At 45.4% G+C, this 12,309-nt stretch overlaps 1 protein-coding gene across 1 annotated transcript in view; it reads left to right on the top strand.

The window, feature by feature from the left end:
• LOC138294009 (N-acyl-aromatic-L-amino acid amidohydrolase (carboxylate-forming)-like) overlaps positions 1-12,107 on the top strand; it is a 29,092-nt gene extending 16,985 nt beyond the window's left edge. Inside the window, exons 4-5 of the mRNA XM_069233262.1 lie at positions 10,539-10,648; positions 11,913-12,107. Of these exons, the coding sequence (XP_069089363.1) occupies positions 10,539-10,648; positions 11,913-12,107 (305 nt within the window). The remainder of the gene's footprint in view (positions 1-10,538; positions 10,649-11,912) is intronic.
• Positions 12,108-12,309: the final 202 nt, after the last annotated feature.

The raw sequence follows: 12,309 nt of genomic DNA, 5'->3' as shown, positions 1-12,309 counted from the left end.
GCTATTTCCCCATGGTATTGAAGCCCCCGGAGCAGCGCTATTGGGAAATTCTCATGTGCTACCTACTCCATAAGATTGATTTTTCCTGAACTCAAGTCAGAATCTCATTCCGCTTGTGTCCTCCCAAGAGTTTTTGCTTGTTTATTATTTTTGACTGCGAGTGATCCTGGGATCATTTCCCCTGTACTCTTCTCCTTTCAGTGCTGATGGCGTTATTGTGCAATTTACATTTAAGACATCGGGACATCCCTCAAAAATTGGCAAATATCCTGCATATGCCATCCTCTTAATACCCTCCTTCGTCTCAACCATTGCTCCTTTCAAACATCTCAAAAAGAGGGAGCAACCGCAGTCCTGATCTCAGGAATGTTCAGGATCATATGGGTTATCAAATATTGCATCACTGAAGCAAGACTTGGGTCAGCTCTAGTGGCTGAGCTTGTAGTAGATGGCGGTCTAGTTTGCTGCAGTGCTGTCGAGGCCCAGCAGGATCCAGGTCCCTAAATACTTGAGTTGGCGTTGATGCTGGCATGGTGCAACAGGATCCAAGTCCACAAGGACAGGTCTGTAAATGCCTGAGCTGTTTAGGATGCTATATTGGTCCAGCAGGATCCAGGTTCATGAATGCTCAAGAAGGCTTACGTGCAATCATGGCCCAGCAGGATAGGGGTCCGTAAACTGTGAAGCATGGTATTGCATACACCAGCAGGTGAAAGAGCTTATTCTCAAACTGAGAAAGGGAGCCTGGCTGCAATGTGAATAATTCCATTTATTCTTGAATGCTGTCCAGATATTAACTGCTGCCACCACCTTCAGGCCCTGGCGTCCACTTTCAGAAATCACAAATTAATGCTGCTATGTACTAGGAGATGGACTCTGAGACTCTTGAATAGAATTCCTCTGCTGGTATTTTCAATACCACTGCAATAGACCATAGACATATATATAAAATGCAGCCACCTTAACAAGCAGTACCCAGACCCAGCAGTGAAGCACTCTGCCCTCTGGTGGTGGAAGATGTCAACTCCAGCTATGATCTTTTCTCACATCTAATGGGTAATTTAAGAGTGACAGCTGTGTCCTATACTGCTGTCTACTAGTGAGAAACACATGTATGACCCGCTCTTTCATCTTCCTCTGCCCTGCCTTCTGTTGGAACGATATTAGAACTGCAGCTATGTCCTGCTTTTTTATGTCAGATCTAGGAAGTTAAATCCTAGACACTTGGGTAAGTCCAGGGTCTGTAGATGTGAACTGCTTCACCCAACACTCTTCCCCCACCTCTTCCCCCTGATGACAGCCCTCTTCTTCTCTCCACAGCGCTAGAGGTTGGGCCCGTAAATGTGGAGACCCTAACAGCCGACGCCTTCAATTACACCCAGAACCTGGTGAAGTGCTGCCTGGACTTCACTGACAAGTTCAACCAAGGAAAGGAGGCAAAGATAGCTTCTGGCCCCTCATGCACGAGGCCCTGTGGGATCTGGAACTTCATGGCTTTAAAACTGATGGCCAGTCCGTTGTTTTCCTGTCTGCACATCACTCCCTGGCCTCTCAGTTGGTGGGGAATGTGCTGTTTTTTGAGGTTGGGAGATGAAGACAGTCACTGTGTCCACTGACTTACTGGCTCCTAGGAGTAAAATATGCATTTTGGGCCAGATTTATCATTGGACTGTGTTGCCTTTGCATCACGCCTGATGTCAACGTAATCCTTAAATAAGATTTATCAAGTGACACAAGGCCACCTTCCATGGACCTGCGTTGCTTGGTAAACCTGGAGTAATGCAAGGCAGCGCTGCGTTGGGAAGGCAATCCATGGGTCGAGTGTGGGCGTTCCCATGTATCTACCCATGGATTTTGGCTCATTCCCAGATTTAGCAAGACTAGTAAGCCTGGGAATGCTTCAAAGTGCTTCAAAGTGCTTCACCTTCCCCACAGAGGTGGAATGCGGAGAAATATTGTTATTTCTCCATGAAGTTTCCTCTTTCTACGTATTCTTAGATCAGGGAAAACGCCTCCTCCAAGGATTGATTTAGACTCTACTGCACTTCGTCAAAGTTTAATAAATCTGATCCCAAGTCTGTAATAAGGGAGGGCGAATCGATGGGCTTATTCCAATAGAGTAGCAATGCATATATAGCAGGACAGTTCAGAGCCCTGGCAATACAACAAGAATCATGAGAAAGGTTACTGGCCTCAGTAGAGAAGTAAGGAAGTTCTTCACAGAAGCATGTATACGTCTGGATCTAATTTCCAGCACTACCCATGAGGTCATAGGTTAAATATTACCAGCAGATGTATTTTTTTTTTTAATAAAGGCCTGGCATAGACAGAGAAGAGCAGTTGTGTTACAAGACTAAAGACACAGCTGGAGACAAAGCAGAGTTGTACGTGTTGTGGCAGTAAGTTGAATGCGAGGACTAGATGAGGTGGGGGGGCTGGGGGTTCAACATATATCTATATCAAAACACGTCGCCAGCACGGGGATAATTCTCCGAGCCCCTGTAAGTCATTCATCTGACCACAAGAGGTTCCCCCGGTTTAGGTGAAAATAGTTTCTAACCTCCCTTGCTCTCTCTTCTTGAGTGGTGTCCATCAAGGTGCTAAGAAGGGTTTATTTAATTTGCTCAAACTATTCTTGGCCTCTCTGTTTTGGGGTCCTGTCTCTAGGGTGATAGAAAAGCAGGGGGGATCTTTGCCTACTCCGTGTAGTGCTTTGTCCTTGGGTTTTATTTAAAATACTAGGAGTAAGTGCCTCTGTACGCAGTGCTTCGCTGTTCACTAAGTTCATTCTCTGCACCCATTCAATGTATGGCCTCTCTCTGCAGGTCTGATGACAGCCCAACCCTAGCATCCTTGTGGTTTATAAAATGTGTGTTTTTGTTATGTGCCCAGGACATTGTGTAGTCATCAAGAAGTAGCAATTATCACGACTGAAAACAAAATGACACACCAATTTTGGCTCATGCCTTAACACGTCATCCATTTTGTTGGCTGGGTTTGTTATCAAAGGTAAATACGCCAGTGTGTATGTGAACAACACAATTGAGAGTGAGTCCAAGCCTGTTAGTAACTGGTATTTCCAGATATTTTATTGGGTTGCTACAGTTGATTCTCATTCATGAGTTCTTCAAAGAACGCCAGTTTGCTCAGGTCGTCTTACCTAGCCCAGAGGTGACGTTGTTTATGGTTCCTAAGAATCAAGTAGGACCTTGTATCTTGTCAACATAAACACCAGTGCATAGGGACTCAGTCTGCCTATATCATTAGGAAATGTTGACACAATTCCTAACTAGCTCACAGTGGCCCATCTGTGCCCCTAAACACAGCGGTACCAGAGGGTATCTGCAACCTCAAACATGACTACTCAGATTCCCAAGGAAATCGTGAAAACAGATCTACCCTTTCGTTATCACACTGCGTACCCAAGCTGAGGCAGAGGAATGATGCGAAAATTACTTTCAGAACATTTATTGCAACAATCTTATTCTTGCATACAAAACATGGACTGTGATTATTAGGCAAAAAAGACAAAGCACGTTAGCGTTACGAAAATTACGAAAATGGTGAAAAAGATAAAAAGTTCAACCACGATAGTGACATTATGTTGGTACACTCCTACCTGTTACTACCTGCTCTATGGGTAGCAATGTGAGAGTATCCTCTGCCAGATCAATTGGGATAAGTCGACCCCTCCATGCCTCAGTAAGATGTAGCAGGACGCCAGGAAGCTGGTCTGGTGTAGTGTAGGCTATCGTCCTGTGCAGGATAGAGGTCAGAGTCAGCAAAACTGCATCTCGGCCATTGTGAGCCCCGTTCCGGGATAGTTCTAGCCGAAGTGCTCCTCTGCTGAATGTAGCGCATGGACAGTTTTTATAATAGAAGCGCCGTTCGTGTCGCACTGTGTCAGAGGTGCAGGCTCTATGACATGTCTGCAAGTGTGGAGCTGTCTCCATGGACAATCACAATACTTGTGTATCGCATTTTGTGTGCTTAACCTTGGATGAAGTGTACAGACTGGATGGCAGCAACGCTTGCAAGATAGAAGCTGCATGTACAATGAATTATCAGTACGTTATAGCATGAGTGAAAAAACATGTAAAATGTCACCATCAGAAAAGAAATGCTAAGTTAAAATGGGCATTTTGAAATGAAGGCACTAAGCGGGCTCTAGCGCGGTTTACCACAACGTGACGTCAGAAGTACCGATTCCACACATTGTGCCTGTAAACACTTTAAACAATGGGGCAATTAGTGCAAATGCAACAAAATCAAGTCATAAATTGTGTATTTTTTATAAATGGGTCTTACTCAATAGGATTACAAAAAACATGTTTTAGTGGATTTGACAATGTTTACAATCTGCTGACACTCATTCCCCCCTTATGGGAATGAGTGATTTGACAGCTAAACAGTAGCTTCTACAGATTTCAATTACCAAGGTTATTTCAAGAAAACAATACTTTTTGCAAATTGTCAGAAAATCTGCTGTGTTAATTGACAATAGGCTCATGAATTATTTTTAGTTCCATCTCCAGAAAGGCGCTGCTGTCTGACAGTTGACTAAAGGCGCATTTCCTTCAACTCATCTAGATGTTGCAACATATACTTGTTTGAGGCTGCACACATGTACCCGTCTCACAATATTACGTTTAGTTGGTTACAGGACCCGGTGTGAGGGATGTGTGACTGGCAAGTCTCAGGTATTATTCCTAATACCTCTTTTGTTCCTCTTCTGATTGAATAAGTGAGTACCAATCAGTTGACAATTAGGGGTGGGTGTAACTCACGTAATTCAGTGTAGAGTAATCACGTGGAATTTCTTAATCATCCCGCAAGATTACGTATTATTACACAAGAAGAGTAATTCTGTATTTAGCACTATTTCTTGGCATAAAAATAGCCGCTTGCATCCAAAATGGATGGGAGGATGCATTTCATTCTAAAAGATAGAAATAAATGCAACACAACACGAATAGCTAGCGTGAGTAGCTGCTCGCACTCGCTAAATGTGCTTTCGGAGTAGGATTAACCTCTACTTTCTCCCTGCATTTAGCAATATTTTCCGCATTTTGCACTAAGAAATAGCGTTAAGTACAGCAGGACAGAAATAGTGAGCTTGAGCAGCTGCTCTCGCTCGCTAAATGTGCTCTTGCATTAGGATGCTCCCCCAAATTACTCTTAATTATGCGAGCAGGAGTAATTTGTGTTATCTGTATTCCCACGACACAGGGTAAAACAGAATCACTGAAATTAGTCTGATTACAGACCGACTCCGAAACTGGAATTCTGCTCTGGCAACATCACCTCCTGTGAATTACTCTGTGCTATTTTAAATCAAGATAAAATTGATCTTCTTAGCACCCCATATTAATCAGTTTTCATATTAGATAACTGAGCCACTCCCTCACACGAAGCCACCATGCCTAAAAAACTGTGAAAAAAGGTGGATGTCTTGAAATACCTTTGCAATGAATGGTGTTCTAGCATGCCAACGATACAAGTGTTCCTTTTCCCTCCAGAACACTTAGCATGTGTCACTTCAACAGAGACAGAAATTGTGCCCCTTAATAGCGTATGTTACACTAACAACAGCCATGCTTCAATTCTGTTCTGAAGCCCACAGAACAGAGTCAAACCCTCTATAATATCAATGTTGGTTTTAAATCCTGCAGAGGCAGTGTGCAGTATAAAATGCATCATTTGTTATACATTTCTCCAAAATGCCTTCAAGAAGTTTTCCCATATTCTACATAATCAATGCACTTAAATGTCCATACTGATTACAGCAGTCAGCCTAGCCTGGGCAATGAAAGGGACCTCCTTGAATGGGGCAGAAGAGAGGTACCACGCTGACAAGATGGTTACCCGTTTGTAATTGAATCACTGCACACAGCAGCGCTTTCATTGTGCAGTGCTTTTGATTGGTTACCTATTACACACTGTATCCGAATGAAATACCCAGACTACGGGCCTCATTATGAACATGGTGGTCCAGACCGCCATGCCGGCGGTGGCAGAAATTACCGCCACGGCATGGAGGTCTGGACTGCCATATGACCAACAAGGGAAGACCGCCACAGGCGGCCCTCCGCCACCGCCAGGCTTCCGCCGACAGGCAGCCTGACGATGGCGGAATTCTCTATCCGACAGGGCGGCGCAGCTTGAGAACCCTTGTTGCTCCAGCCTTTCACTGGCAGTTTTCCCTGCCAGGGAAAGGCTGGCGGAAGGGGTGCTCAGGGGCCCCTGTGTACAGCCCTGTCACGCAGGTCACTGCCCGTATGATCTGCGCGACGGGTGCTGCTGCACCCACCGCACTGCGGCATTGATGATGGCTCCATGTGGAGCCGTCGGCAATATCTTGGCCCAGCATTCCACTGGGCTGGCTGACGTAAACACTGTTTCCGCCCTTCGGCCCAGTGGAATGTTGTTTATATGGCCGGCGGGGTCTCAAGGGGGCTGGCGGTCTATGTTTAGACTGCCAGCATGAACACGGTGAGAAATACCGCCGTGTTCATAATGACCCCCTATGTTTGACAGTAGAATAATCTTTTGCATGCATTTTGATGCCACGCCCTGGTCATCAGCAGACTCAACTATGGCAATGCCTTCTACGACGGCACCACCCAGAAGAACCTGAAGAAACTACAACACATCCTAAATGCCTTTGCCAGACTCATCCTGGACATCCCTCGCTGCGAACACATCACCAGACACCTTAGAGACCTCCACTGGCTTCTCGTTGAGAAAAGAATCAACTTAAAACTCCTCGTCCATGCTTTCAAGGCTCTCCACGACCTTGGACCCACCTACCTCAACCACGGCATCACCTTCCACTCCCCCACCAGACCTCTCTGCTGTGCTCAACAGGCACTACCCACCGTAACCCGCTTATGGAAGACCTTCGCTGGAGGAAGATCCTTCGCCTACCTCTCAGCAAAGAGCTGGAATACCTTGCCACTCCACCTCAGGCAGTCACTATTGTTACCTCAATTCAGGAAGGACCTCAAGACCTGGCTCTTTGACTGAAGTACAGAAGACCAACACCTCACAGCGCCTTGAGACCCTTACAGGTGATTAGTTGCTCCCTGTAAATTATGATTGATTGAGAGTCCAGACTGGACAGGCGTCATCTGTGGACTTCACAGAGGTAAGCAAGGAGGAAACCTCTTTTTCTTCTTTAATCATTGGGATCGATGTGAGACAAGTGACAAAAAAGTGTAAATGCTTGTAAACATGCTGCATAAGACAGGATGAAACCATTACTTGGGCCTTAAAGTCATCCACGACCCTGATCTTCTCATAGAAAAAGAGGCCAAATTGTCATAAACAACCTGGAGGGAGGAGGGTGGGTGAATCATTTTGACACAGGGTAGACGGGGGAGATGAGAGACTGCCTGGAAAAGAGCCCTTAGGAAGTTGTAGGTCGGAGAAATCCAAATTGAAAAATAAATAGGTCTTACAGCAAAAGACAAGTTGTAATATATGAGTGACTGGCATATATGTGGTGCATTCAAAGTCCACTAAGTGTTTGTGTGAACATACAAGTCTGTGTTCTACTAAGTACAAAATTGTATATATTTTTACATACAAAGCTGGGTTGCAGCCCTGTTTCTATTAACCTGTTAACGTGACCTCAACCAGATATTCCTAGACTACCTCAAGCCTGCCACATGGTGTTCCCTTTTCTGTGGGGTTTACCACACACATTTACCACCTGCTCTCCGGCGAGTGGAAGAGGACGCACAGAGAACTGTGGTAGAAACGTACGGGGCTGTGGTAATTCAGGGGTGAAGGGAGTAAGCAGGGTGAAGATTGCTTGTGTCTTGTCTGAGGTTTAAGCAGTGATCATAGAAGGGGCCCGGCGACAATACAGCCTTTTCTCATATTGGTGTAACCTGCAGGGTTTTCCACACTGTAAACATTGGGTTGTTGTTCCGGTACCGAGAAAATCTGGGTTCAGGAACACTGGATGTCTTATAATTGTGCAGAATGGAATTCAGCTCCTCACATTTCCCAAGGTGGCCATGTCCTTTATGGACACCTTGCAAGTGGGCTGATTAGGCAGAGAGGGAGTGACATCACAACGCAAAGAAAAATGAACAAAGACTCAGCTGCCTGCAAATGTCTTTTTTAGAACCTCAGTGGCTGGAGAGTGGGATCAATTGGAAATCATGTTCCCATTTTTTTAATTTTACAAGAACAGTTTGCATACTTTTTGTTATGGCAGAACGGGAAGGTAAGGGGTCTAAAATGAGGAACTGAAAGCAAAAGAAAAAACAAGCCTTCCCGCCAGGGAGCGCACTATTTGAAAGAATTGTAACTGTGTGCAAAGACTGGTTAATCAGTAAATCCAAAGTGTGGTTGGGAGCCAGTATTTGGCTTCAATTGATGGAGTCATTTGAAGATTCATGGTGACAAAGATTCATTATTTTTGAGTGGTGGCGTTTTGAGGATGTTATCAGCTGAGTTCTGTAGTGTGTCCTTATAATGGAAAAGCTTTTCATTAGGTACGGTCTGGTTGCGTATCACTAAAAATATATATTTTCATCACACTTGCTTTATCTTAAATACAAAATGGCCTGATAAACTAAACCTCTGTGCAGCACAAAGTAGCACAACATTTACAAATACTTTCCGGCGCAAAACTATATTTTTGCTGAGAAGTAGCCCTAAGTTATATGGAGCATCACATGGGAGGTATATGGAAGTTCCCCGCTACACCTATAGTTTTTGACGCAAAGCCCAAACTACTTACAATGATGGCAAGGGCCTTGCACCAAGAAATAAGGCCTCCTTGAGTTCATGGCAGGTGTTAAAAAGGATATTTTTATTTATCCAAACTTTTTCCATATTGCATGTGTGTTGCACTGTGGAGCACACATATAATTAAAGAAAAGTTTTAAAGTATGCCTCAACATACGCACGCGTGCATGTTCTATGGTGCAAAGATGTGTGTGTGGCACTAGTCAGCCATTTTGTGCGCCAGCGCTCAGGAGGAGAGGAGGAGCGACATGTGTTTGTAGATATGGTGGTGTCCTCTTCTCTCGATTTCATGGAACACAGCACAGCGCAACTTTGTTTGCTGCTTTGGATGAAAATCTAAAATCTGAGCTTGAAGCACTTTGCAGAGTTTGCTTCCTCTGAGCATAGTATAATTTTGAAAGAATAATGATTCGCATATTCACCGTGCTTTTAGTCTCAGGCTGGGTCCTTATAACACTATAATTACATGTCACTGTTCCCTAGTGCATCAGATTCAGGATTCAGTTGTGAAATGATGGCCCTCTCTGTGATCTGGTTCCACACAGAGATGTCTTCAGTGATTGCATTAACCAACTAAGATGTCATAGGATAAAAGAATGCATTTCCCACTGGTTGCATTATTATATTTTATATGTATTTACCTGTAGGGGGACTGGGGTGAGGGGGTGGTTGACTGACTACCTAGTCTGTGCCATTCCCTGCCCACAGCTTGGCCTTTGTACCATGATCACTCTGCAGTGTCATCTGCCTGGGCTGTGTTAGGCCTGAGCATAGCGCCTCAAGGCCTTCAGCCTAGAAGCATTATTCCTCCTATAGAAATACCACATACATGCTGGAGCAGTGTGGGGACAGTGCGCCCTCCTTAAAATGATTGGCTAGAGAGGTGTGGTGAGGCAGTGCATAGTCCTTTGAAGTGCTGGGCCTTGGGTATTGTGGGGCCAGTGCATGCTCCTAGGCTGTGGGGATAGTGTGGGGTGGGGCACGCTGCTGGGATGTGCGGATTTTGTGGGGGCAGGACATGCTGCTCTTATGTACTGGACTGTGGGTAGGGTTCCACTTTTATGCACTGGGCCGTAGGAGTGTCTGGTGCTGTACTTAACTACTTTGTTGTGATGGGCTGTGGGGGTGTTCCTGTGCAGTACATACTAGTACATACTAGTTTTATGTGCTGTGCCCTAAGGTGTTGTGGTGCTGTAGTTACTACTTTGTTGTGATGGGCTGTGGGGGTGTTCCTGTGCAGTACATACTAGTTTTATGCACTGTACCGTAAGGTGTTGTGGGGCTGTAGTTACTACTTTGATGTGAGGGGCTGTGGGGGTGTTCTCTTGCAGTACATACTAGTTTTATGCACTTTGCCCTAAGGTGTTGTGGGGCTGTACTTACTACTTTGATGTGATGGGCAGTGGGGGTGCATTGGGGTCCGGGCAGGCTGCTTTTACTTTGATTTCCTTCATATATTTCTAGAGACCTGCTGATGTGATGTGCAGGTGTCTTGACTCACATGCAGTCCTTATACCTGCAGAATATATCCTAGTTCATGTACATTTCCTTCCCATTTCAACTCTCCCTTTCCCTTATACCTTTTCTGTCCCAGGACATTCTCGTATTCCCCTACTTATTCCTGTCACTCTCTGCCCTTCGCTCCCTCTACCCACACCCTCATTCTTGCCCCTTTGACATGTTCTCCCTCTTTCCTCTCTTTATTGTCCAGGCCCTCCACCTTATTGCTCCTCTAATGTCCTTCCCAGAGTCATGACCTCTGTCTCTTCTTTCAGGTGTCACCTTTCCAGCATTTCAAACTGAAGCATATCAGTATTTTGGTCTTCAGGATTACCCCATTGATGCTGACGGAGAGATCTCAGCTATGGTGCACCCCAACCTGCAGGTAAGGAAACCATCCAATAAAGATACTGCATGTTTCTCCCTGTCCCATGGAATGTGTACCCTCAGCTGCAATCCTTGTCCCTGCCAGCAGGAGTCACTGTCAAGGCAGTCCTCGCTTCTCCTTCCACTATGACAAAGGTTACTTTAGCAGAACTCCCTGACTCCGCCAGCAGGTGTCACTATAAACACAAGACATGTTTCTCCTTCTCTCGTGGATTGTTAGTTCATCAGCACTCCTAGCCTTCCCAAGGAGGTGTCACTGTAAGTGTAGTCCATGGTTCTCCTTCTTCCATGACAAGTGTTACTGTAACAGCACTCCCAGCCCCGGCCAGTTGGTGTCACTGTAAACATAGTCACTGGTTTTCCTTTCCCAGCATCATGTGTTACCTCAGACTGTCAGCAGGTGTCACAGTAAACAGTCTTTGGTTCTCCCGTTTTCCATCGTATGCCACTTTATCAGCACTCCCAGGGTCTGTCAGCAGGTGTCGCTGTAAACACCATCCTTGGTTTTACTTCAGCAGCACTTGGAGTGTCCACCTGTAGCTGTCACTGTACAAGTAGTACTACTCTCTCTCTCACACAAACACACTGTATCTCTCTAACTGTACTTCAATTGCGCTTTCAGCCCACCCAACTTGTGCCTCTGCAGTTGGCAGCCTTCGCAGACCCTACCTGTTGGTGTCAGTGTAATTGCAGGCCTCACAGGATGAACTGCAGGTGTTACTGTCACATTAGTTCTTTGTTCTTTCTGCCTTCAGCTGCACTCCCGGAACCAACGTCAAGGTGTTACTGTAATATCAGTATGCACAGACCGACCTCGAGGTGTCACTGTTATATTCAGATGTGCACTGTAGGTGTTGCTGTAATATCAGAAGCCTCAGGCATGCCCTGTAGGTGCCACTGTCATATCAACATTGCCAGATTGCCTGTTGGGCCACACCAATATCCGCATTACCTGATGTGGCATGTGGGTGACACTTTAATATCCGCACTCCATGGCCCAGAATTTACGTTTCACTACAATATCAGCAGTCCCTGAACTGACCTGTAGGTGCCACTATAACATTACAAGTGCATTTTACCCTATGGCTGTTGTAATATGGCTAACAGGATATCTGTTATGCTTGTGCAGAGTAGCCTGTCCACCAAAGTCTAAATCAGGCCCTAAGTGTCACGTTGATATCAACACTCCCAGACCTGTCCTCGATGTGTCACAATGATGGCAGCTGTATCAGTGATCCTGGTTCTGTGTCCTTCTATTTTAGGATAAAGACTACTTACCACAGAAGCCCGGAGACCCTATTTTGCTGTCCTTTTATGAGAAGACCATCCCCTTCAATGGGGACAGAGCTGTCTATCCTGTCTTCATCAATGACCCAGCTGTTACCCTCCAGAAAGCTGCTTTTGTGAAGACGGACAAGCTCAAATTCTCTATCCCTGCCATCCGAAGTGCACCCTGAGAAGAAGTCTTGCTGCCACATCGATGTGCTATATCGTTATTATGTTTTGGTTCTATAATTGAATTCCTCCGTACATCCAGCTTATACTCTCTCTCCTATATTTCATAAAGTAGCTAAAAGGAGCACCTCGCAGACCATTGATAATGACAACCTGTGTTTGTCCAGCCTCTGGCCTGGCATCAGGAATCTTCCCTCTCCTAAT

Source organism: Pleurodeles waltl, chromosome 4_2, assembly GCF_031143425.1.
Source record: "Pleurodeles waltl isolate 20211129_DDA chromosome 4_2, aPleWal1.hap1.20221129, whole genome shotgun sequence".
NCBI lineage: Eukaryota > Metazoa > Chordata > Amphibia > Caudata > Salamandridae > Pleurodeles > Pleurodeles waltl.
This window is presented reverse-complemented; position numbering and strand designations above follow the sequence as displayed.